Source organism: Simochromis diagramma, unplaced genomic scaffold, assembly GCF_900408965.1.
Source record: "Simochromis diagramma unplaced genomic scaffold, fSimDia1.1 OVJJ01000302.1, whole genome shotgun sequence".
NCBI classification, from domain to species: domain Eukaryota; kingdom Metazoa; phylum Chordata; class Actinopteri; order Cichliformes; family Cichlidae; genus Simochromis; species Simochromis diagramma.
In genome coordinates, this window is record NW_024386792.1 from 14,084,193 (window position 1) to 14,112,186 (window position 27,994).

Consider the following 27,994-nt stretch of genomic DNA (forward strand, 5'->3'; position numbering starts at 1 on the left):
CAGCAGATGTGATGGCCCCCTTAGATCTACTGTATTTTCACAATAAAATGGAGTTAATCTGGGTTTAAATGAGGAGAAAAGAAACACAAAGAATTAAAACATGATACACTGAATTTTTATACGTTTAACTTCTCATCAGGCCTGTTCAAGATTTATTGTGCTCTTCATAGTTCTGAAACTTTGACAAAAACTGTTATTGTTCATTGTAAAATGTGCTGGTTGCTCTTATATTCAGCTTTCTCTCTCTGTTAGTTTGTATTATTGGGTGACTTTGGTTTTTGAGTACATTGGTTTGGAGCTACAGATAATAATTAAAGCTGTTGGGCTTATTTTTGTATTTTATAACGTTATTGGCATTGAGTTATTAATGTAGTCTAAGCATGATTTGAGACTCTCTATTCATATCTGTTGGTGGTTTTAACTAGTTATTAACAATTTAAAAACTATTCTGGTGATGTATTATTACTATTATCATTATTATTTTAGGTACATTTACAGAATTTTTTTTGTGATTTTAATTTAATTTAAATACAGCAGAACATTATAAGAAACCACAAAAAACATGATTTTCGTAAAAACCTTTGTTTAAAGATTATTTATTATTAAACAATGTCCTTTCAAGTTTTCTTATGTACCCCATCTACAGACCTTTATTTTAACTCTTCTATAACAATGTGTACTCTTTCAGATCCTCGTTCATGTAGGCTTCCTAACTGAGGAGTCTGGAGATGTTTTCAGCCCAAAGGTGTTGAAGGGAGGGCCTCTAGGCGAAATGGTCCAATGGGCTGATATCCTCACTGCACTTCATGTTCTGGGACACAACCTCAAGATCTCCATGTCTGTCAAGGAACTTCAGGGGTGAGTTCTTTGTGTGCGAGATCTAACAAACCAGCGTTGGAGTGATTGGTTATCAGTGATTATCTTAATATCTTAATTATATGGAGCTATAGAGCTAATTGTTATGGGATGCTGTGCCAGACAGAGAGTGGACCCAAGTGGAGGACTCTGCAGACAAACATAAACTCAAAACACAGCTTTATTAGCTCGCACCGGCAAACTTAACAAAACATAAGGCAGCGTTAACTGGAGAGGACTGACTGAAACACTGACAGACTGGAGCGCACACAGCATGAAGGAATATGATGACGAAATGACGTAGAACAGAAGGAAATTGGGGACTTAAATATACACATAAGGCAATTAGAGAGATGGAACACAGCTGGGGAAAACAAGGCACAGGTGAGCTAAGTCTGAGTGACGACAGGGGAAGCAAAACTGAATATAACGCACACATGACAAGAGACTGTCAAACTAAAACAGGAAACTAACGCAGACTGAGACATACGGACTTGACAAAGACAAAGGAAGAATAAAAAGAGACATGACAGACCACAGAGACAGGCCACAGACGGACCAGGCAGCACAGAGACATGACTGGGGAAACAGACCAGGACGACACAGAGAACAATGACCAAAACCACTCAAGAAACTGTAAGACTTCAAACATAAATCCTTAAAAAAATAACAAAGGTAAATACAAGAATACTCTAAACTAAAAAACAAGAAACTGCAACTCCAAACACTGAACATGACACTAATGTTTCTTGTGTACAGATTGGGGGGGGGGGGAAAGGCATATATCCATCTATTTCATCCGTTTGCTAGCTGTTAATAGGATGAAAAGTAGAGTAAACTCCGGACAGGGCTAACACACAGATGCAGAAAACCATTTACACTCACATTCACACTAACAGCCAATTTAGCCAATCAACTGATGCATTGTGTTTTTGTAATTTTGCATTTAAAGTCTGCTCATTTCCACTTAACGGCAGCATTAGCATCAAGGTTTCTAAGGTCCTGTCGCTGAATTGATCTGTTGCCGTATTGATCTCACGTAGGCTCAATCTGCAGCTTGATGTCAGTGCGACTACATTGGTGATTTTTCTTTTCCGTCCCGTGTCAGGATGATTACTCGTTTCCGCTTACTGATAAAGCTGAACTAGAGCCAGCACACACAGACATATGCATGGATGTAAATTTGTCGTGATTGAAAAGATCCTTCAAGCGTTGTCAAGTCTAAGTAATCAGGTTCATAGTCAAGACTGAACAAATCATAGGGGTTGTCATCTTCAATGTCAAGGAATAGCTAATGTTTGAAAGAAGAATTATGAACAGGCATATTGTGAGAAGACAGCTGACTCATAGGTGACGTCTTTGTTCGGCCTCGATTGAGCCGCTAGTCTTTGTCTTTCTGTCGTCGTCGATCAGCGCAGGGACACAGGTACAGAGTATAGATCAATATAATGGTGCCTACAGAGGCCCGGCTGTTCTCTGCATTTCATACTGTGCTCTGCTCCGGACATCTCTCACAAATCATAGGAGAAGCATTGTATTGATGCCCAGCCTTTGGCAGACATTCTGTAGACATATAACGCAGCTGCAGGGGCCAAGAGAGTGTGGGACAATTTAGAAGAATTTCATATATAAAAAAGTGACTTTTGAGATTGATGGCACAATCGTTTTTGCTGCATGCACGTCACTGGAGTTTCTTGAGACCCACATTTTCAGATTTATCTGCCTGACATTGTGGGTCGTGATGTTTTAGGTGACTGCACAGGATATATTACCACACCAGTATGACCAATTTGTGTATTCACTTTTCCCAGTTTCTCAGTCTCACTTGTAACTGATGGATTGCTCGTTCTCTCTCGCTGCATCTCTCATGTTACCCTCAAACCTGTCAATGTTAAAGTAAAGCTTTTAATGCTTTTCACAGTGGTTGTTATACTAACATGTAATAAAGGATAATGTAACACTGTTTACTGGGTCCATTCAGTGAACCCAGTAATGACAAGTTCAATTCTCAGAAGAGGATGCATTGTGAGGCACAGCTTTGTGCTGCTATGACGTGCAATTATACTGTATGTTTAGCTTCAATATATCCTGCCACACGGTGAAGCTGCACACAAGTACATAGTGATTTGTTATTTAAAAAGCATAAGTATTGATTTTCTGTTTTTAGGCGCTGTGAAATACACGGGGGGCTTTTTTTGTCAACGAATGAATTAATTAAAGAATTCCCTCAACACTGCTGCAGTTCTGTGTTAGGGCTGCATTCTCAGATAGTGGCTTTGTGTACATTCACACCATGCCCTGCGAATGCAATTATCACAGTGTGTTAGTAAACAGGCTGGAAAACAGGGAGCTTTTTGGTTTGATTACCTCGCAATGTAATTATCAGTGGTTCACACAGAAAAAGCCTCAGATGCAAATCAGCAGACGCATTCATGAACAATGCATTGCTGTTGTTTTATTTCGTATTAATACTGTATTTTTATTAGTATTTTAAGACGGATGTTGTGTTTTGGGGGGGTTGCAGATATTGTTGAGTCCAGATGGACAAAATGACCAAGACAAATGAAAAGGCAGGCAAACAGACAACAGTTGCCCTAAAGATGAGGCTTGGTTAGATCTGAGACCAAACACAGATTTGGAAACATCTCGCTTTCCTTTGGGCAACATTGAGCAGTGTTAAAATAAAGCTGAGCAAAAGAGTGTCCAGGGTCTATCCTTTTCCACCGTTTCTCATTCCTGCATTGTGGTGTGTGTGTGAGTGCATAGTGGGTACAATATTGCTCTCATGACAACATCTGAAAGTTGTGATTGGCTTAGGAGGAAGCAGGGTAGCTGTAATTGGCCGCTGTGGGAATGATTAGGTGTTGTGTTTTCTTAGTGTATCACTCCCCTTTTTGTAGTTTTCAGTCTGCACTGCAGTCACGTGGCTGGATATTATTTACTAGAGATGAGTGAAAAGAGCATGTCGAGACTTACTAAGGCATTGGAGCTATTGACTAAAATGACTTCTGTTAGGATGCCTGGGTTGTTGACCCAGGGTTTTGAGTTTATTTATTATTTAGCATTTCTATTCTTTGGTTTCTTCGTTAGAGTTATGTCTTATGGTTTGTCTCTGTGTAATCCTTAGTTGCTGTCTCCCCTGTCCCCTCTATTCCCGTGTCCAGTCAGTGTCTGTGTCTGCCCTGGTCCCACGTCTCTGTTCCCTCTGTTGTAGTGCCTGCATGCGAGTCTGTCTTTTGTTCAGTCTGTGTTATGTGTTTACTGTTTTACTTTGAAGGTCTCTGTCTTATCTCAGTGTGTTCAGGTTACGCTTCCTTGTCTCGTCAGTTCTGATTTCCCCCAGCTGTGCTCTCCTTCTGTGTCTCATTCCCCTCGTTACTTCCCAGTGTATTTAAACCCTGTGTTTCTCTGAGTCAGTGTCGCGTCGTCCCTCATGCTGTGTGGATCTCCCTGTGAGTTTAGTTTATGAGTTTCCAGTCTTTTTTTTATGACTTTCCCCTGCCAGCAAATAAAGCTGAGTTCTTTGTGTTTAAACCTCGTGCCTGAGTGCCTGCATTTTGGGTCCAACTCCTGCCTGCCACACAGCAACTCATGACAACTTCTTTTAATAAAACTCACAATAGAATAAACTTTAAGGTATTATTTATTTTTTAAAAATGTCTGTGACAAATCAAAATCATATTTCATCCTGAAGGCTGTCAGCATGCAGATCAGACCGATGTTTGTTGGAAAGGACAAAAAGAGTTCAGCAAAGTGCCGAGGTGGCATCTTTAGAGTTTATATTTGGTATTCAAATATGCAGATATTTTTTTGAAGGCTCACTAATGAATGCCATTCTTTTGTTTGGAATCTCACAACATCCGTCATTTATGCAAAAAGCAGAAATTTCACACATTTACCACATGTTACCTGACCACACACTGCAGCACACACATCTCAGTTAATTCAGTACAGGTCTTTGCGTTTCACCATTTCTGCTGAGTATGCACTCCTCACATTGTGGAATACTGAGGCGCTTGATGGAAATAAAGCTGAATTTGATGCCAGTTAGATTGCCAGGGTACCTGAGATGTATTAGTGTTAGAGGGAGAGCAGACACGGCTCTCCTGCTCATTACCAACTTGAGGGTCTGGAACACAGAGAGCTGCTCCCAGTCGTTGAAAAGCTAGATGGTCAGCACCTTTTGTGCCTTATCCTGCCACTACTGTTATGTGACATAAAGAAGCTTTAATAATACTGGAAGATGAAAGAAAGTGGCACAGGCTAAAAGCGTAATGGCCTCTTACAGTTCAATGCCCACAGGACACACGATACACAGCGAAGAAGTAAGTACAGTGAAGTAGCCTGGAAAATTGTTCATTTTCTGGTGCATCATCCTGGTGGCTTATGTTCACAGAGCATGTGTTGAGCGTAACATGAAAACTAAAAACGTGGCATTGTGGGGACGGTTCACAGAGATGACATGTGGAAATCAAAAAATGTGCCTGCTAAAAACTGTAAACATATTAAATCTACTATATTTTATTAAAGTCGGTTTGAAAATGTGCCACAAGAAATTTCTTCCCCTTTGCATTTTACTGCTGAAGAAAACAACAATTATATTTGATCTAACTTACCTGGGTAATGGGAAAAGGCAATTTTAATTTTTATTGAGGATTTTTTTTTTAAGCTATTGTTTTAAATAAGAGATCTATAATACATAGTATTGTAATACTATTTGATCATTATAACCTGCTTTTTTTACTTTGCTTTATTTTTTCCACTTTGAGTTTGTCTTACATGTAGTAATTGCTTATTTTAAAAAGACAGTACTCCCCGTCCCACCTCCCTCAAACTCTGTCATGGTTATTTAAGAATCATAGCACGTACTAAAACTGCAACATCTGGTTTGATAGCAGTCGAAGATCTTTATTACAAGTCAAAATCCTTATCTCCCCTTGCTTCCTAGTTTCTCTGCCTCAGTACTGTCAACTCTTAGGCATCAATAAAAATGAAAAAGACACAAAAAAAAGGAGGAAATTGTTAAAAATATCTTCAGTCACGTCGCAAAGATTCGCTTTCTCCTTCTCATGCACGCCCTCTCCATGGATTCCTCAAAATTAAAGTGTCAAGCTACACAGCAGCATCCCTACTGCAGGTAATTTCTCAATTAATGTGAAGTTTCAGATTCAGGCATGGAGCTGAAAAGAGACAGTAGCACTGATTTATCATCGTCTACACAGAACCGTGTGTTCTGTATATTTTACTGCTAATTTAGTTCCATGTAGAGCTACCACATTCTCATTTTTACCTGCACCTGCAGTCCTACAACTAGCTGCTATTATTTAGCAGCATTTTCAACAATCAGTGTTATTAGGGCTATTGCCTCGAGGCATTTCTACTATCGTTGCTTATTTTAATCATTATTAACACCGAGATCTGAGTAACTGCATCTCGTTCTGTAAGGTTTTCTTCACGGTGAATGACAACAGAATACTTGATCCTTGATCCTTGTAATGCTGCTGTTATAGGAAAATCACATTTTCCAGTCAGTTTGTCTTTTGAAGCTTCACAAAAGCTGATGTTTCAAGCCAGGAGACATGACAACTGTCAGTTTTACACCTCTCTAACAGTTAACCGGTTCTTTTAAGGCCCATCTGTTCACAAATCTTTTATCCTTACTATAAAAGCACTTTCAATTTTTATCTCTCTCTTCCCCATTGCCAGCCATATTTCTTTCTCTATTTAAGTAAGTTTTACTTACACTGTGGTATTTTTATATTTTCACTATGCCTTCCCCTTTGACAGTCAAACTACAAAAGTCAACAAATCACATTGTTATTGCTTTGCCCTCATTTTTTGTGAGCTCTGTTCAAACAGTTTGACCAGGCCTTTGTTTTATCTCATACAATGATATCGTGCCATATGATGATATGTGAAGACTGTGGTGCCACACCCCTTGCGCTGTTGGAACACCTTGGGGTTTTTTTTTTTTTTTTTGGTCTATTTAATTTTTTTTAATTCTTCAGTCTGAATGTTTTCTGGGGTATAAATACTTCTGTCTTGTGTGAGAGAGGCCACATTTTACATGAAGAGAGATTCACTACACTACCACAGTGGCAGCATGCTGCAAAAGAACTAATGCTAGTTTGCATCATAAGCTCATTGCTATAAATCTGCTCTAGTCCAGAGATAGCTTACATAACCTGAAAGATTAATGCAAAAAGACCTATCCGCTGATGTTACGTAATGCCTTGTAAAATTGAATTGGTCTTCAGATTCTTTCTGCTGCACACTTGTTTTTCTCAGCATATTCTGTCTGCCTTCTGTGTTTCACTCATTTTTTGTAGAGGCTTTATCTTGTTATAAATGTTTTTTCCACTTCTCTTTTCACTTTCACTTTGTCCAGTTGCTCTCATATATATGATTGTGTGGCTGAAAGTGTCAGAGTTTTTTTGGGTTTTTTTGTAGTAAGAGGTATGGGTTTTTGAAAGTCAATAGTAATGTGTTTTACCCCTTCGCTGAGCATTTATTTTCTCAAAGTTTCAGTACTGTGCACTCCCCATTTATTTATATTTTGCTTTTAAGGAATAAGACTTTCTTTTAATTTTTTAAGTGATCATGATCAAGAGCTATCCAGGAATCCCAAATGTCCATCCAAGTTTTTCTTTTTATTAGCTTTTCCTTTTTTTTCCTTTTTTTATTTTTTATTTTTTATTTTTTTTTATTTTATTTTATTTTTTTTTTGTTAAAATAATTTAAACTTATCTATGAATCATTCAATTCAAACATAATTAAGGCACCTAACTCAAGTGATCAATTGGTGTTACTTTGTTACTATTACACAACTGGGAACAGATCATTTGTTCCCATTTGTGTAGTAAAATGTATGAAAGATTCCTAAGATAACACCGTTTGACAGGAATAAAACAGAATTTTTTGCACCAACGAGGTTACTTCCAAAGAACTAGCTTAGCTGAAAAGGTGTTATATCTTGGTGTGGTGTGCACAGTGTTCATAAAAAAGTTAAGGAAACTAGAGAAATGGAGAACAAAATAAAAAGTAGCAAAAACAATCTGCAGCTGGTGAGCGGTATCAGAAAGTCAACCAAAATCAAGCAAAGACCTAACACATCACCCGGGAGGTGCTGACAGATGAGCTGAGCTGATCTCTCAGGTGCATCTGACCTTTCAGATGGCTGGGGTGGCTGTAACTCAGGTAGCAAAAAAGGTCACCTGCTATTTGGAAGGTTAGTTGTTTGATCCCTGTCTGCTCCAGTCTGCACGCCACATATTCTTGTTCAAGATATGAACATCCACCCATCAGAGTATAAATGTGTGCGAAAGTTACATAAAATGCACTTATGTAGAAAGAACATAGCAAAAAAAAATGCTCAGTTAGAGTAAAAAGCATTGTATAAGAACCAGTCTGTTTACCATTTATATCAAACGTGATATCAGTAGAAAAGGGACTGTAAACAAGCCAGTGTTAAGGAAGGGAAACTGTAAACAAATGCTGCCCTATGGAGGGACATATCCATTTTAGACATTTTTGGTTCAATTTGTGTTTGATTTCAGTACCATCTGAAAGGCATCTGATTGACAACGGTGTAATTTTTCTGTGTGACAAACTAACTAAACACACTATCAGTGAAATACCAGGAAAACCCATCATGGACTAAACCCCCCCCCCCTAAGTACCCAGACCCTCCATTAATATTGAAGCATGAAGCATAAATGTGTGGGTCTAAATGTGTAATAAGGTTTTTGTGTTGTCGGACTGTTTTCTGTTTAGCAGCCACCCAGTTCCGCCCAGTCTTCCACCTCCTCGTCACCCCCAGTCAAACAACTCCTTCACCTTGCGCCATCAACCCCTTAGCAGTCCTACAAATTTTGCCTAAAAGGGTTTAGGAGTCGGACGTACCGTGGGCGGTACGTCCGACTGCTAAGGGGTTAAAGTGAAGCCTGTAGAGAGAGTGGAGTCAGTGACCTCAGTTCAACTCCTTTTATTCCATAGGTTGGCTATGAGCTGTTTTCCTGTGCCAAGCAGATAAGAGCACATGCATGCACATATATTTCAAACTCCACCCTTGCTTTTCTTGCATGTCTCACAATTGGGTTATGACGTTCCATTATTGCTTTCCTTAGATCGCTGATTCTCATTTTTTCAGAAGTTTAGTGCTTTTTTTCTTTCTTTTTTTTCTGACTTTGTTGTGCAAGCCAGCAACTATATAGGTAGCAAACTTTTAAAGCAGCTGACTCAAAACATTATTATACAATTGGGTTTAAATGAGGGTAAGACACATTTCCTATTAAAAATATCCAAACTTTTAGGTATGAAGGGATGGTGTGTGTGTGATCTTTTGAATCCAAAGAACCTGCTGATCTGTGTGAAACGCCTAAAAAGACTTCTGAGTTAGCTCCTTCTTTAAGGGAAACTAGTACATTAACATTAATCATTTGTGGGATGTTAGTGTATATTTGTGCTTGGGGTATGTGAGACAGAGTGTCAGCTTGTCTCTTTGTTATAAACTGGAGCATACAAATGAGTCGTATGCTCACGCTGCACCATTTTAAACGCTTTAAGTGTCTGAGTTTGCAGAAAGACACCAACACTTCCCTCGCTCCTTCCTGCATCCAATTGTTTTGTGTCTCCTAACCTTTTTTTCACTTTCTGTGTCTATTAGTCTAGCCCCTACTTTCAGTGTGTCTCTGTTTCTTTCTCTTACCCCCTGCAGCTGTTCTCTTCAAGGCTCAAATCAATGAGCTTGTTAGCAGATTCCCAGATTTGTAGAGCATTTCATCACCCCTTACTCTTCTAACCCCTTAGAGACTTAAACGCACACTGCAGTGGAACGCACACTTTGGTAAAGGGTTCCCAAAACCTTTGTTTCAAATCTGGAGAACTGAGAGAAAGAATGGTTGTTGCCCGTGGGTGACTTCTTTCATTAGCCGTGTTGCAAATACAAACAGGACAAACTGCTGGCTCTGCTTTTTTTGCTGCTTTAGCAAAATCCTATTTACCTCTGAGATCATGTGTGTGCTGGTATAGTTATACTTGTAAATGTTTCATTTTTTATTTCTAGACCTGTTTCTTCTTGGTGTGCTCCCTTTCGGGGACCTGCAACAGGTCACCTGCCTCCATCTCACAGAGTCCCTGGCATCCTCCTCTGTCACACCAACCCTCTGCATTTCCTCTTTCACCTTTTCTCAGGTCTTCCTCTTTTTCTCCTGCCTGGTAGCTGCATAGTCATCATCCTTTGTTCAGGTCTATCCACTATCCCATCACTGCTCATGTCCAAACCATCTCATCTTACTTCTCTAACTCTAACGTGAGCTGTCCCTCTGATGCACTCATTACTACTCTTGTCTATCCTGTTCGCTCCCCATGAAAACATTAGCACAGTACCACAGTTCCTCTTTTGGTACCCGATCATAGGCTTTCTCTAGATCCACAAAGACACAGTGAAGCTCCTTCTAGACCTTTTCTATACAAACATCTCATCTGTAGTGATCTTTCTGGGCATGAAGCCATACTGCTGCTCGCTAATCATCACCTCTCTTCTTAACCCAGGGCTGAAAGCTCTAAATAGTTTTAAAACATGAATAAAGCTGTAACATTATATTAACAGTAATAACTTTAAATTGACATTTTGATGTTTAAATCCCTGTCGAAAATAATAAATACATAGCAACAAGAAAAAGGTAGAGTGATACCATTTGCAGTGTGAGGTATAATGGCAGTTTCCATCTTGGAGTGTAAAAGATCTCAGTTGTCTGACACGAACAAAGGCTAAAGGAGGTCAGTCTCTGTTGGCTGCAGGGCCAAAACAGTTAGCTCTGTCTTAATAAAGGGAGGAAAATGAAAAGCATGGCAGACAGGTACAGCAAGGAGGTGTGGGTGAGAACAGGCGTGTGTGTGTGTGTGTGCGCGTGTATGTGGGTGTGTGCATGTGCAAGTAAACCTGTTTACACAGCTACTTTATGAGAACGTCTTCCTTTTAGGGACAAAGAGCAGGTCTCCCTGAAGCAAGTGATTACATTTGAAGGTGAATGCATGTTTTATGGTTAGGTTTAGCTTAAGGCTAGGTTTACGCCAGTTTGGTGTGTTTCGAGAAAGTCTCCAGGAAATGAACGACAGTCAGTTTAATGCCCCAGACGCAGGCTTTGAGGACTGTTTCATCTATTCTTTTTTTTAATTGTCATTTTAAGTCATTTTCACATATAAACTTCCAGCAGTTCAGAGAATAAGGGTAGGACATTACCCGAAGTTAACCATTCTCATATTCAACACAAACAGGCAACAGGCCGTTTCACAAGTTTTCACATAACTGCCAATGCTAAAGCAGAGTACATGATACAATTTGCACAATTTGCTGGGCTACTTTCTTTATTTTGCGCTTGTTGATACTTTTTTTTTTTTTATTTTTTTTTTACTATATATACTATATGTACTCTACTGTTACATGCCTATGTTACGGTCCCTAAACATGACCTCATAAGTTATTCTGTCAAATGATTTAATGTAATGTCATATTTATACTGTAAAAATCAGAAATTGAATATATTAGCATAGTGAATATTTGTTAAATTAGATGTTAATATCATCATATTAAAAAGGATACACTGCTTTTTTTAAGCCATAGAGGTTGGCTAAAATTGGTCATTGGTTGCTAGAAAAAAATGATGACATCATGCATAATTTAAAATTTTGTGTTATTTGTGCATGCATGCTACAAATGGGTCATTTTAGCCTGTTGGTAGGCGGTTGCTAGGTGACATGACTACATCATAGTATCGGCTATCCGGTTGTTCAGTGATGACGCGACGAATCCTACTTCCGGGCCTAAAGTAGTCTGCGTTTAATATGGGTTTTGTGTTGTTAACATGTTTAATGTTATGTATTTTCTTCTATTTGATCTCAAAAAGCTCCTAAAACAGTCAGTGATCACTGTTGACCTCCCTCGGCTTTTATTACCGCTAATCATTTATTTAAGCTCAGTTTTTAAAACCTTAGGATGTAACTACAGCCCAGCCCATGCAGCAGTATATGAATGACTAACCTCGTATTATGGATGGATTATCTCAGTTGTTCTCCTGGCTGAAGTTTGGTCCTTTTACAGCATCCTGCCATGCGATTACATTTGTTCCTGACCACTGAGAACACTCACAGTTAACTTTTATCGAGTGGGAAAAAAAGTTAGCTTGTTTATATTATGCTAACATAGCTGTGTCGCTAGCGGTCACGTAGCACATCATTATATACAAGCTAGCCAAACTTCAGTAACCCTACAAACGTCACTGCTGTTTAGTTTTCTGTCTTCATTTATGTTGGAAGTGATAACAGAGCTGTACGTTTTAATTTGTTTCCAAAACCCGGCAGTCAGGACATGCTATATTGTATTTAGATAGAAGCTAGCGAGCTAACTTCCTGCTAACTTCTAACTCCGTTAAATGTCATAAATTCCGTTTTCATGGATGCCTGGATGTTAAACTCAATTGTTACACCTGGTAGAGCAGAACGCTGATCATTTTATTAAAGATGAAAGACTTTAGACAGTTTTTCAACTCTCAGTAATGCCATAGTGATCGTTTGATATATGGACCTGCAGCGGGGTTTAGGTCCAGACACGGCTAGTGACGTCAGACTTAACAACCGGATAGGGGGGCCTGATACATACCGTTGCCCGACTCCTGTAGGAAGAGTTAGCTGACCAACAAAGAAAGCCGACAGAGGCTTCATTTGTTATGGTAAGATTAGTCCTACGTTAGTTTTAGATTTGTGGTTATTATGTTTTCTGGGCAGTGCTGTTGTTGAATTGAAGGTAGACTGGATGCTATTAAGTATCAATTTGTATTACTAGTGGTTACAGGTCAGCACTAGCTAGTTAACACTGGTACATGTCTGTGCAAAACAATACATACTGATTATTAAACAACTGAGTTAGAGCATAAAAGGTGGAGTACCATAGTGAAAGATCTAGCACAATGTCATGGAGGCTGTAGGGTGGTGGCTGAAATAAACTAAATCCAGTCTTGGCTTAAAAGAAATAATGAACCCTGCCTTGAAAGAGTATGAACCACATAATGGGTTTTAATTGGCTTTTAGTGCAATGGTGCATGACCACTACTGATAAATGAGTATGAAGCACCTGCAGTGCCAGCCCATAGTCATCAATTTTTATGTTGAGAAGGTATACAGTCATACATTTGAAGAAAATATCAATAGTTGCATCATCAGTTATGGGTATCATAAAAAAGGAAAAAAATCACTTCGTTCTCATTCTTACAGCTTACATTTTTCAGTAATTAATTACATAATAGGGGTTTTTTTTGTATTCAAGGTCAGTGTCAACTCTTTACTGTTCATCGGGCCATTCAGATGTTTGATATTATCTTCAAACCTTCCAGTTAGTTAAATGGCATTAAAACCAGAGACACAGACTTATCATGTCTGTGCCAAGCACTGCTAAAATGGGGTCAGACACATCTTATTATTCACATTTTATTTTAACAAGCTTCCCAGTGCTTCTGAGTTATATTAAAGCCCTGATTTTTCTGCTTTTGTCGAAAAGAGAGCAGAAGGTGTGAGCAAAGTTGAGCATAATTACATTTGGTGCCTACATACCCTACTTCATGAGGTGTCCTTGGAGTTGTTAAGAGCTGACATGAGACCCTAAAACATTTTGCTCTACGATGCTGTCAGTATCTCCTCTTCCTAATGACTTTAAAAGGAATGGGCTGTCAAAGCTTGGCTCAAACTGATGTCAGTACACCTGATATTTCTGTGCCCTCTGCAAAAGAGAATTGGGCCATTTTAAGGCAGCCAGCCTTGAAATTAGGCTGTGCGAGGAATGGTGTTGATTTCACTAAATCTAAATAGATGGCAGTCTATTCTCTCACCTTTACTTTAGTCATTGATTTCCCACTTTGTCTCACTTTAGCCTCCTTCTCTTACTCTAGTTTTTGCAGCACATTCTGTGTAATAACTGAACACAAGGGCAGAAAGTCCGTTATAAAACAGGCTGGCAGTTCCTTTTGTGTTTGCTGACAGCATCAGCAGACAAACGCTGCTTCAACAGCTTCTTTTCAGCACCAAACTGACACTATGTTTTTGCCCAAGTTGTCTGATGGAGAAATGCGAGTCCATAATATCTCTGTGCTACAGAAGCTGCGTTCAAGCTCTTTTTTTCTCAGGATGTTTTTATTCTATTGTTAAAATCCTGAAAACGGTAGATTGGAATCAACTTGTAACCTAGGCGGCTCTCCTTTTCACCGCTATTGTACTGTCATTTTGTCCTGAAAAATCATTCTTTTTCTTTTACTCTGATTCATAAGCATTTTCTCTCACCCAGCATTTCACCCCATACAATGTAAGGAGATTAGATTAAATGGAGAGAAAATTTCCATTTACCTTACTGTGGACAGTTTCAGGCAGAGACAGCTAATTTTTCTTAATTATCTATTCAGCTCTATTGTATTGTTCACTGATTCTCAAAGTGATGCAAGAATGTTTTTTTTTTTTTTTTTTTTTTTAATGCTGACTCGGGTGCTTGTGCAGGTCAGTAGGTTTAGCAGACAACCCATATGCTGCAGGCTATTACAGAGGCCCAGGTTTGATTCCAATCCAGGAAGATATTGGTAAGTTATAATTAAACCCTCTACAAAGTTTATAGATGAACTTTGTAGAGTGTAGTGCAGAGAATTGAGAGAATGATGTTGGCCCTGTTCCGCATACTATTATCATCATCTTTTTTTATGTCATAGAGGTTCTTTTTAATTAATGAGATGCCATAAAATCCTATGAGCAGGTCTCACCTGCATGTAATTGAGCCAGTAGTTGCTATTGCTAAGAACTGGGCCAATACAGGTAATGCTCAACTACTGTCTGCGTGCATTGTGTTATATTTTTGAAGCATGTCATACTGGAAGAAAAGAATCTGAGAGAAATACTGTAAAGAGCCTTAGAACCGGTGTCTCATACATTAACATAATGCTAATGCTGGGATGTTACATTCATGGTTTACGTGCTTATTAGCATGCAGAACAGAGCCACGTTGATTGTAATGTAATCAAGTGTGCAGGCAATTGATCATAAACGATGTTACTAGATTCTTTAAACTTTGACTTGATCAAATGTTTTAAACATTCAGTATTTGTTGCATATATGATGCCAGTCTTTTATACAGACCGTAATTGTGCAACAGGAAAGTCAGCAGAGGAAAGTGTCTTTTCTTTCTTTTGGTCTAACTAATAAACAACAGCCCTAGAATTGTTGCAAGGCTGAGAAATGGATATCACAATGAAGCAGACTCTCTGTTGTCATGTTTAAGCTTTGTAACTACAGGAGTATTTCTGCTTGTAAAATACCAAATTTACTTGAAAGTAAACAAAAATTTGTAGGCATTTTTAGAGTACTCCTGCATGTTTCTCAGTATAACTGAGTGCTACTGCTTCCTGTTAATTAACACTTTAACACGCTCGACACCAGGTACTAAATAAGAAAAATGTCATTGAAAGCTGAAACCTTTTGTCTGTAGCTCCAGTGTGGGTTACAAAGTCTAATTTCAGGCGTGAGCTGGAACTCAATTCAGGCAGTTGAATGCAGCTTAAGAAGGTCGGCGATCTACAACACACTTCAGTAAAAATTAGTTCTCAGCTAGTGCTCTGTCCTGTCGCTGGGATAATACTAATCAGTTCACTTATATGCTGTGTGGGTATGGTAGGACGGGCAATGGCACTTGAATCCACACATCTACTTGACTCCGGATGATTTGCAAGTGGGAGTGTTTGCCCCTACATATTCATCCATATGTGTGTGTTCACTTCACACTTGAGCGAGTAGCATCTGCCTGCTGCATCACTTGACTGGCACTCTGCTTGTGTTTTATTCCTTCCAGAGTGCCGGTGGCAGGTTGCAAAGTGGATTTATCTGATCTGCACCATGTGTGAGAGTATAATGATATGTACACCTGCCAAAATATCTATTTACACGCCCAGCACCCATATGCGTTTTCATACAGTCGTGTGTGTGTGCGCGCGTGTGTCATTTGGTCTCATATCGGTGGGTGCGTGTGCATTTTCAACTCCCTCGACTTCCCCCGTCACAACCAATGCCGACTCTTATTCTTCTTGATTTAGCGGGATTAGATCAAAACTTGCTGACGAAGGGAAAAAAGCAGGCAGCCTGACGTCTTAGGAGACAAAGCATGAGCAGACTTTATTAGCAGCGGGTGCGTGTGTGAAAGAGAGAGAAAGACTAGTTTAGGATTTATTGTATCAATGACAATACTTTTTTTTCCCCCAAACAAAAGCTATGTGGTGGTAAAGACTTGTTTTGGGGGTTACAGTTAGAAGAAACAGCATTTGCTTTTGTTTTTTGGTTGGGGGTTGGGGGTGGGCAGTTTTGGGAATAAACCTACAGAGGTTTTCATCTTGTCTGTGCTCTGTACACAGTGTAAAATCAGTAGAAAAAGCCTATCATGTGACTCAGGTATGCAAACGCTCTCTGCCATTTCTTTTTAGTGTGCAACTGTCAGAAACAGCACTCCATTCATAGTGCCCTGCTCTGAGTGCTACAAGCATAGACCGCCTGAAAAGGGTGACAGCTTCATATCTTCAAAGTTGAACTGCCTGCAATCGATTGCAGGTAGCTGGTATAGTTATCTGATTGCAAAAGAAAGTTTGGTTATACGAACATCTGTAGAGCGTCTCCTTTTTATACCTTGTTTATAAGCTGTTTATGACTCCTTGGGAGATTTTATGGTCTAAATTGCTACATTCAAGTCATCACATCACTTTTCCAGAAACCCAAAATAGTGTCAGTCAGTACCTGAGTTGTCACAATGGGAGTTCACTAACCAATTGGTGACATCATGGTGGCTACATCCATCTTTTGTGTACAGTCTGTTGAGCATTTTTCTTTGCTTTTGCATTTAATCACACCATTATTATCCATCTTGTACAGACAAGTGTATTGGGTCTGTTTGTGGTGGGATATATTAGGGGGACCAACACAATATTAGGCAGGTGGTCATAATGTTGTGCCTGGTCGCTGTATTGGAATAAAATGAATGATGTAAATAAAAGTACTGATAAGTTACTTTTATTATAATGTATTATTATCAAACTTATTTGTTATTTAAATATTAAATAATTTGTGTGTATACGTGTGTCTTATATTCTTGAAAGATGCCTCTCACTTTCCAACTTTTATACTCACTCTCTCAGGCCCTGATGTCCCCTGGATAAATCCTTTTCAGTTTTCTTCACCGTCCGGCTCATCCAGCCTCTTCCTCACTCCCACTTGTTTTTTCTTGTCTTTCCTTCCCTGACTGCCCGACCCTTGTGACTAACATGTCACTTTCTTCTTTCACCTTGCTGCCCCATCTTTCTCTCTTGCACACTTCCCAAGCGTCTCTAATTCTCTCTCTTCCCGCTGTAGCTCTTTATCTGAGAATTTTATTATCTATGACAGGAGTGTTGAATTTTTCCTCTTCCTTCTTTCATCTCTGATTTATCCCTCCATCCCTACATTATTCTGTCTCTCTCGCTCACTCTCTCTCTGTATTGGTGTTTATGACGCCCTGAGGCTCCCTTATCTAGTGCACCCTGCCTTGGCTGATAACTGGGGCCTGTCAGCTGCTTCTAGCATGGCTGTATACACATGGTGTTTGGGTGCAGATGAGTGCTTGTGTGTAAAGATTGTGCTGCATGGTATGCACGTATCTGTGTGTGTGTGTGTGTGTGTGTGCGCACGCGTGTGCATGAAAAACTTTGCCCACATGCAGACAGATTGGCTCCCCCTGGGTGTAATCAGAGGCAAATGTGGAAACAGATGATTACATGGATGTTTGACTGTTTGATTATGCTATACGTGTGTGTATGTGTGTGTGTAGGTGCACAGCTATCATTTGATTGAGCTGAGAATTAAGAACATGCTGATTTACCACAGTATTTACTTTATCTGGCATTTTCTTTCTTTTTTTTCAATATTTCATCTACATTTCATACTGTGGTAAACACACAGTATACAGTTATAAGGTATATACATACAAACCCACACCCTCATAGCACTGAGGTAACATGTGAAGCTGGCTTGTCTTCCTAAAATGGGAGCATTACACCGCTCGCAGCTGCCTCCAGGGTCCACGCATAAGAGGATCAAGCTGGTGTTGCACAATTTTGTCATCATGTCACGGTGATAAACTTAACCAAATTCCACTCCAAGACTTTTAAGGATGAAACTTTTTGATGTTTCGTTATGCAACACCATGGCAACATTTTTGTGACACTTAGGACTTTTTTTTCCATCTCTTTATTTTTTCATGGCCCACCTCTGAAATTGTTTATTGTCACGGGCTGCGACGGCAGACCGTGGAGTTGAAGAGAAAGTAGGGCCCAAACGCGAGACTCTAGTGAAGGACAGTGGATTTATTTATGGTGAGTGGACAGAAACGACAGCTATATGCAATTCAAGCACTGTGACTCTTGTGGCGATTCCTCTAAGAATCCCACACAGTGCACGTGTCCATAGCAGTGAAAAGGTGACAACTCCAAAAACCCGATTCCACTCCGTGATTTCCCCTCGTGACGACGTTCCTGACTCCCGACTCCTGGTGACACAAAAACACACAAAGCTCAGCAGGCAGCCTTTAGTAGCGAAGCCGATCTCAACACACTAATCTACGGAGGTACTTAACAGGTTCGACTTAGTATAATCCCGCGCCGACTGGGGCTCCGCCACCTTCTTAAATAAGATGCCCCTCATGAAGCTATCAGCTGCAGCTGGTGAGAGCTAATGGGCGGCAGGTGCGGCAGTCCCCAGTGCGGGAACACTTCCGGGTCGCAGTCCCCTCAGCGACCCCAAAACATCCGGGAGCACACAGGGAGAAAAGACAAAAAAGGGAGAGAAAACCACCAAAACATAACATACGGAAAAACATATACAAGAAATACATGAGCTCTGGGTCATCAGACCCAGACCATGACAGTTTATAGTCAGTCACAGTTATAAATGTGTGAACAGTTCACCATATGAGTTTTCATTTGAGTTGTGTGCACAGATCACAGCTTAATCATGATAAATGTCTTTGACACAAGGGTCTCTTACAGCTGCCAGAGCAGATTTCACGTAAGAAACTAAAGAAAATGTATAACATATAACTTTGAGCCTTATGGTAATAGCCTGCATTTAGCAGTACACTGTGGACTAGCCATTGTACATTTGAACAAAATGCCAAACAATACAACCATCAGTCGGTTTTCTTTTCTTTTCTTTTTTTTGATGGTATACACACAAAAATACGCACATGCACAGTGTGTAGTGTTTTTCGCAGTTTGAGCTGCTAACATTCCCATCTCGCTGCTGACCCTCTCCAACCCAGGACAGTGTAGATGACATCAGCTGTCAGCACTGACTGGGATGCCCTTGAACTTCTGTGTCATTCATACAAATACACGTACACAGACACACACAGATGCACGGACACAAAAATTAAATGTCATTGAAATCATAGACAAATGCATTTCTACAGGCTGTGTACATGCATCCAATCAGTCACACATCCGTTTGCAAACTGAGATGAATCTTTGCCTCATGAAATGAGTTTTATCAAACACCTTTGTGTGGTTTTAATAAGACAAATTAAATGAAATATTGCAAACATATTTTTATGCTTGGCTGAGGTGGAAAAGTTGGTGTGTGAATTAAAGCAAAATGCAGCAATGTTCAGTCGAATCAGATATAACAATTAAACGTGTATCTTCTTTAAACTTGCACTGAAGCTTTCAATCTGTGCAAGAAATGAAAGATCATGCGAGGAAAAAACAAATGGGTCTGCATGAAGTCAACACCAAGATTTTTTTTCATTTGAACTATAAGACAAATCAACGTAGATTATTGAATGAAAAATATTTCATAGTTTTTTCTACCTTGTGTTCATTGCAGCTCTATAAAGAATTAACCATTTGACTGCCTGACTTTTTAATTATTGTCATCTTGTCGCATCATCTTACAGCCTTCTTTTGCAACACTACACTGGGATCGAAACCTGACTATAGCTCAGCGTTCAGCACCGACACGCACTTACACATGCTGTTCACAGAACTGAACAGAAAGACAGACAATAAGCTTTGTGTCAGTTTCTGCAGTTACCACAAACCATTGAGTAGGATTGGCAGACTGCATCTCCTTACAAAGACACACAAACACATACAGTACAGAATGCAGTAATAGACCTATGGGCAAAGATTTCAGCTCTTCACAAGCAATACACTGTGTGTTATTGCTCATTGTGTGCTTTTTGTGCTCTAATAACACCCTACCAAAATGCTCCTTAGGAAATCAATACAGGCTTTTGGTACTGAATGAAGTAACTACAGTATATAACCCCATACACAGGAAAACATAACTAGTAATACACACACACAAGCATAAAAATTGCTAAAACATGTGTACAGAAATATAAGGTTGTGTACTTACAATTTAATTTACAGTAAACATTCATGAGCGTATTCAGGAGGAGATTGTTTTCAGTTATAATGTTCTGCCATTACTTTGGACGTCACAGTTTTAGAAAAAAGAAAGTATAGATTAATGCATAATAAGTGTCAACAGTAACATGCCAGAGTCACTCAGCTTTGATGAAAACATTTTATTTGGAGGTATAAAAAAAGCTTCATCACAGGTAGATCTTCACGGGAGACGATAGACCCTCTGAGCTCCCCTGACGTAAGAATCCCTTCAGTGCAGATGTATTTCCATTTTTTCAATTGCTTTGACATGCCAGACAATTTTTCATTAGGATGCCTTTATTTTATTTTATTAATTAAAAAAAAAAAAACTGTACAGAGTCACAAACAGATATTACTATGGAAACGTTCTTAGTTAAATATCCTCTCGCAGTCATTTCAGTGCATGTGTGTGTGCGCATGTGTTTGTGTGTGTGTGTGTGTGTGTGTATATATCTTCATTCAAAGAGCTTGTTGACTTGATGCCAGCCAGGAGACAAGAGGACCCTGGGCAATTGGACTCCAGTGAAGCCCTGTATGGCACTGGAATAGTGTCTGGGATCGCTGCCATCCTCTGTGTGCGTCTGTGTGTGTGGAGGCTCCCATGTGTGTGCATGCAATTTTACAGCTTTAACACTATAGTCCAGTGTAAGAGAGAAGTTAAGTACGAATAGTTGGTCTAGTTGTTTAATTACATTTGCAGTAACTTGCTGGTCTTTCTTTTAAAAAAAATGTGTCTTTAATAATTGAATTCCCTTTGGGCTTCCTGATGTGTGTGAAGGTCCAGACAATGCATATGCTTGACCTCTGCGTAGTGTACGTGTAAAAGAGCAGGAGTTGTCATCCCTGTGTGAGCACTTTACATCATGAATACATCTCCTCAATCTCAGCCTGAGGAAGAATCACCACAGTTATAAGAATCTTAATGATGCATTGTAGTTTAGTATTAAATTTGAAAAAATTCAATACTAAACTACAATGCACAGGATTTAGTTTAAAACAACTACACATACAACAACGCGTACCAACGTGTACTGCTATTTCACCCCTGAATATTTTTTGTCACAAGCCTCACATTCTCTGTATTAAACACTGTTGCTCCATAAAAAAGCAGTACATTCACATGTACTTGAGTGATATTGAGTTGCACCATACAGTTTATGGCGTTGATAGCGGTGCTGAAAGGGCAAATGTAACGGACATCCGATTCATCTGAGTTTCAGAAAAATATACCAACCGTTCGGTCAGGTATTCATTGTGGTATCACCAGTGGAAATGTCCTTCAGTGTTTCCTAACAAAAGATATATTTAAAAAATACCATTTCAAGAACAGCTAAATCATTTTCTCTCTTGGCCAATATGCTATGGTTGAATAGCTGCCAAAGGAGAGGGATTAGAGGGAAAGAATAAAAGAAACAGGCTGCTGGGAAATGAGGAGCCAAGGAGCTGATTGTATTCTACCATACTGCTGTTTTCTCAGCTGGTGGATTACAATCCACCCCCCACTGCCCCACCCAACCCCACGTCACCTTATTTTCTGTCTCTTTCCTTTTGCTTGAATTTTATTCATATGAATTTCAGTTGTGTTACTACGGTAATGTACACCCTTTCTCACCTCCCTCATTGTGCACTTTCTCACATATATTATGATATATATAATGTAATAAATGGATGTAAGCTGTTAAACCAAAGTAAGTGGTAATTTTAAAATACAGTTTTTGAAAGTTTGACCTTGTTTGACCTTAAAGAAGAGGTCAGTGGTAAAGAGTAGTGTGATATTTAGAGTCTGCATGTTTCATTCCCTATATGCCTTTATGGTGTCAATGCAAACAATGGAAGTAAGAAACATAGTTTGAAAATAGCTCAGTATACAGTTATTATTACTTTGACCTTCAGATCAAGAGATCATAGAAATCTTTATACAGTACTTTGCATATGTTGACAATTCAAAGCACACTTAAGAATTATAGTTTATGGGTTATACGGCTTTTTTGATTGTATTCAACCATTAATCATTAAATTGACTTTGAAGATCTTTGTGGATGCAAGTCAAATCTTAATGGATGGTAAACATGACCCCCACCCTACACCCCCTATAAAGCGTGCATGCACACACAAATGATACCAAAAATGTAATCTCCCTGGTGGAGGTAATAACCAGAAGTGGACAAGTTCAACAACAGCAAAAACAATGGTGGAAAAAGAAAAGAAAAGAAAATGACTATTGAATATTTTGGTACTCAATTAAACAGGAGGGGAAAATATCAAAAACAAAATATCACAATGAATCCCAGTTAAATAGATCAGAGTTAAACATTGTTCATTGAAGACCATTTTGAAAACTTTAATCACATTCTTTGATCATCAAATCATAACATCGCATGACACTGTATGCACACAGTGTGAAATTAATTTGCAGAATATGGCCAATGTAAGCAGCGCCAGCGCCACAGTTAACATCCGCACACCTGTGCTGAATATGGTTACATTCAGGTGGTGTTCTGGCGCAGAATACCTGAACATTATGATTTCCTAGATCAAAATACTGCAGAATGGTGCCACTTCAGCTTTTATCTCTGTGCCCGATTAACAGATGAACAGGCTTATTGGCTCTTTATTCACATATTAGAAATGTGAATAAAAAGCCCATTGACGTTTTAGGATATCCTTTGGAAAGAAGTTTGCTCTTTATTGATAAATATTTTGGGATTGATAAGTGCCAGGCACCCCAGTTGTATTGCTCATGTGCATGAGTAATACAATTGCTGAACATATGATGGAACCCAGAACACGGTGGCTTTGTAAGGAAGTCGCCATATATTGTTACGTTGTGGTTATTATGGTGTTATTACCATCACTTTTCAGTGGTGAGGTCTATTCTTCTAAAAGAAACTGAATTTCAGTTACAAGAATTTAAATATTTCTCTTTTTTTATATGAACTTCTTTTCGACATTATTTGACTTTTAAATATCTCCCTACCCCACCTCTATCCTTCTGTAAGTCCCCCAAGCCCCACTTAGACTGCTGCCCCTGTGAATCAGACCCCAGTAAGCAGTGGATGAATCAATGGATGGATGAATAATGTGATTCTCATTTGCAAAATGAAAGACTAAACACTTCCAACCCTTTCCAATACTGTATGAAACAGCCACATGCTGCATTCTCTGCTTTACTGTCCTTTAATTCAGTCACTGCATCAAGCTTCTTTATCTGTATGTTTTCACCCTCCTCTGATTTTAGTTAGCAGCTGCCAGCAAAGCTCCTGAAAGCCATGCTTTGCAACAGTATAAAATTACCCTTTGGATAAGTACTGTAGCCAGAGAGACTCCGATGTAAAACTAGCACAGCAAGATGAAATTCACTGGGGGTACAAATTGTATTACAGCCTCCATTAGCCTTCGGCCTCATCTGTCACAGAAGTAAGACCTAAGTAAGAGCAAGCAGACCATTCACAGGTCAAATATCCAATAGTAGGTCTGTTGGCACAGTAGCAGAGAGGTTCTAAGTCAATCAATGAGTTGAAACAGAGTCAAACAAGGATGGAAAACAAGTCACACTACAGTGAACAGCAAAAAAAAAAACACATCTTTTCTCCTTTGGTTTGTGCTGTGTGTGCTCCTGCGTGTGCCTGTGCTTGTGCCTTGAAGGTCTTCTTGTAATTGAAATAGACTTTTTGGAACTAATAGGAGTGTATGTATCAACAGACAGACATGCTGACGTTTGGATTTCACCACAGCAATCATTGTTCATGCACACATAAGTGCTTATTGTATAGCATAACCTGGCATTCTCAACACAATCTCAACACATCATCACCATTGACCATCTGTTGTTATTGCTGATGGTGCTTCTGTGGACAGTTCAGCCAGGTCATTACAGATTCAGCTTTTCATCCTATTTGTTTTGAATTATGCTTTGCCAAAAAAACAAAAAACATCCCAGTGCCCACTTGCATAATTTTGATTGAACCCAGCATCACCTGTAATGTACTATCTGATCAATAAACACACCTTTAAATTCAGTTTTCATCGAAGATTTGTTTTTGCGTTACTCCGGGGAATTAGATTGTGAACTCTGATAAGAGAATGTCTTTCCCGGACAAGCATAGACATGGTTCTGCAGTCATCATTGTAGTCACCCAGCTTTTGTCCATTTTAAAACTATCTTCGCCTTACACTTTTTATTGTATAACAAATGGTTTTGTGTGAGTTAATAATGAATGCATGAATCCAAGCTTAAGTTCAACCCCTGCGCTCTTGGGGAAGTTTTTTAGTGTAAATCTCATGTCTTGGCTGTCTGTCATTTTTTCTGCTTGTATAAAGTGAGTATTTTGTGTTTGTGTTGCAGGTTCCTCGGCGTGCCCCCAGGCAGAGGCAGTTGCCCACTCACTGGTCCATTGCCCTTTGACCTCATCTACACAGACTACCATGGCCTGCAGCAGATGAAGCAACACATGGGGCTCTCACTCAAGAAACACAAGTTAGTCAATCTGCATTGTTGTGTGTGTGTGTGTGTGTGTGCGTTGTGCCTTTGAGATCGAGTATCTTCGCTTTTCGTTGTTTTATATTTTCTGTTGCTTTATCTGTGTGTAGTGGAGTGTGTGCGTGCCTGTCTGTGAGTTTAATGGCTGTGTTTATAGATTAATCATTGCTGGTAATAAGGTATACATGTCTTACTGTAAGTCATGTGGCCTGTTAAAATCACACAGTTATGCAAACACACAGTTGCAGATACACAGGGATGCACACTAACACCCACATACACACTTAAAACACGCTTGCTGTCCCTGTAATCACGCATCCCCTTCCAGATAGAACAGGCTCAAAGTGCACAAAATGTCAAACACATTAGAGTTTGTATGTTGCTGTGCAGTCGAATGCACAACATGCATACTCACAAGCCGGCACCGGCATCACCTGTCATGCTCCATTACCCTGCACATCAGCAATAATGAAAAGCACATGTAGTACAGTAGTAGAGGTGCATGTAAAATTGAAAGCTTGTCATTGGCATACGTGTACTAATTACCCCACAGGAACATAAAAATCTGTTCATCCAAGCACCGATTTCCGGTCAAAGCCTGTTTCAGCAGCTTATTATTACTGTTTGAATGCACTCAGAGACTCGCTGAGTGGTTAAGAGGTGATTAAACATGAAAAGAAGAAGAGGGGTTATTTTTGAGCTGTTAAAGAATTGTGCTAATGGCTTTTGGCATTGTTACAAACATTCAAAAACTTGGAAAACTAGGCCATGACAGTTATGAGACCGTGGCAACAAAACATAAAGAAATACCCAAAACAGGAATTTAAAGTACCACAGTGCATTTGGAAAAAAAAAACAAAAGAAGAAGAAGAAAAGAAACTTAGCTACACATTCCTGCAGAGCACAGCAATATGAAGCCACATTATCTTCAGAGGACTTTCATGTTGTTGCCTCAGAAACAAGCAAGACTGAAAGTCTAACTTTTGCCTTGTCCTCTCCAGCTCCTTAAAAACAGCTTGCAGTCACTACCCTCTGTCCCACTATCATTTTTTCTGGTCCACTAAACTGGCATTTGTCTGACCCCTGAATGTGATAACGGCAATTGACATTTTGCTTTCCTTGTTTTGGCTTCCAGCATAAAGAAGCAGCAAAGAAAGATAAAAGATGGAGAGGGCATGTGTGAGTAGGAGGCCAACTGAAAGTGAAACAGTAGGAGACGAGAGTAAGGACGAGATAAAACAGCGATGGTGCGCAGATGGAGCACGGAACGGAGAGAGAAAGATACAACAAAACGGAGGAGTAGAAGTTACCTGCAGTCAACCTGGCACCACATATAAAGGGCCGCTCCATGTATTTTTAAAATCCAATTATGGGTGAGAGAAATGGATTAGTGGTGGGCCGGGGAGCCATTTTCCCTGCACACAACCTTTTTTTCGTCTCTCCCGCTCTCTCACCATTTGTCTCCCTTCTCGTGAGTCGTCTCGTACACACAAAACCCCGCATTTCCACCCGACAGACAGTCAGCACCTAATTGCTTGCTGAGGTCAGCAGTTCTTCACTTCGTCATTACTGTGTGGAGTCTTGATTTCTGCCTCCACTAACAGGATGTGGCTTTTAGTGTTTGTAGGAGACAGTCTTTTGTGTGCTCAGGAGGCTGCGGTGAAAGAATTATCCGAATGTTCCAGCAATACAGGCACAGAAGCAGGAACATCTATCTTCACTTTCACGAAAGGATACACTTTAGTGATTTAAAATGTATGAAGAGGAGTGAACAGAGGATATTAAGTCCCACGTGGATCCATATTAACACACAGCTCTCAAGAATGCAATCATATTTGCATTCAGGTAAATGATATCTAGCATATGCCATTAATTAATACTGCTGTAAAGCCAGAGAGTTGAGCTTAGTGGATCAGTGCTTCATGCTTAATATTAACCCAGCAGTCCCCAGAGGTGCAGGATAGGTCAATAACACCTACCTCCCACCCCCTTTTTCTAACTCCGTCCTGATCTCTCCGCCCCGCTCTCGCTCTCTCCCACTCTCTATCTCATTCTATCTCTCTCACCTTGTCTGGTCTAGTTGAGTCTCTTGCACTGAAAGGAATCATTAATCAAGTGCTCTGTGCTTTGGGACCCTTCAACTCCCTTTAATTACTTTTGTTATATGTTCCCACCAACATCCACAGTCATTAATTATGCCCGAACAAGACGGTGCTGTCCAGTCTGGCGTGCTGTTTAGAGTCACGCGTACTCCTGTGTGCGAACTCGCGCACATTCGAGGGTATATCAGTGCACATGTGCCGTTAAAGATGGTGAAAGTTGATAAAGATAATATCCAAACCATCTCATCTGATAATAGGACCAGCATCATTGATTTCCTCTGCATGATGAATTCACTGCTTTGACGGAGCAGATATCAAGGGTGAGGCCTGCAACAAAACACAAATAACAAAGTATTGTTGCTAAAACTGAAGGAAACCACCAGTGCGTGTGCGTGTGCGTGTTATACAGCGCAGTTAGCATGTCGATGAGGAGGTATTGCTAAAATCCCTGCACTTTTTAGAGAGACATTTTGTTAATGCTAATACAGGCAGAAAGAGCAATTAGGTAGCACATAATCAGTAGGATTACTATCTTTGCTGAGGTGCAAGAAAATTTCTATCACTATTCATTTATACAAATCTCCTTAAAAGGCAGTGATGGGCAACTGTCAGTGCTGTAGTGTCAGTTATAATAGGGGTGGGCAGTATTTGTGCTGTATGCATACATACATAATACTGTAGATGAAGTCAACAGTTGTGAATTTTTGTCTGAAAAGTGTAGTAGATTAACCAAGTAAATGAATGTTCAAAGATTTCATCAAATTTCAGAATTGTTGTAATCACAACAAGAAAAAAAACATAGCAATTATATCTAAAATCAATAAGTTGTGTTTTAGACACGTCATTCTGTTTTATTAAGATTTTATCTCGACAGCTCAACAAACAAAGGAAACGACTGGGATGGAGAAAGTGGGCAGAGGCTTCTGGGTTGATTGCGGTAAATGGGTGGAATTAGTGAATAACTCTGCAGCTCACTGGTTTTAGAGAGATGCATTTAAGCAATATTTTGTAGTTTGTATTTCTCACTGTTGATTGTTGGTGTACTGAGGTTGGTCAGTGAGTGA

General features: G+C 39.6%; 1 protein-coding gene across 2 annotated transcripts in view; it reads left to right on the forward strand.

The window, feature by feature from the left end:
• The window catches only part of LOC120729185 (alpha-1,6-mannosylglycoprotein 6-beta-N-acetylglucosaminyltransferase B-like), a 109,254-nt gene that overhangs the window by 62,853 nt on the left and 18,407 nt on the right, over positions 1-27,994 (forward strand). For both annotated transcript variants that reach the window (XM_040024704.1, XM_040024703.1), the window contains exons 8-9: positions 689-858; positions 24,694-24,825. In XM_040024704.1, coding sequence (XP_039880638.1) covers positions 689-858; positions 24,694-24,825 — 302 coding nt within the window. The remainder of the gene's footprint in view (positions 1-688; positions 859-24,693; positions 24,826-27,994) is intronic.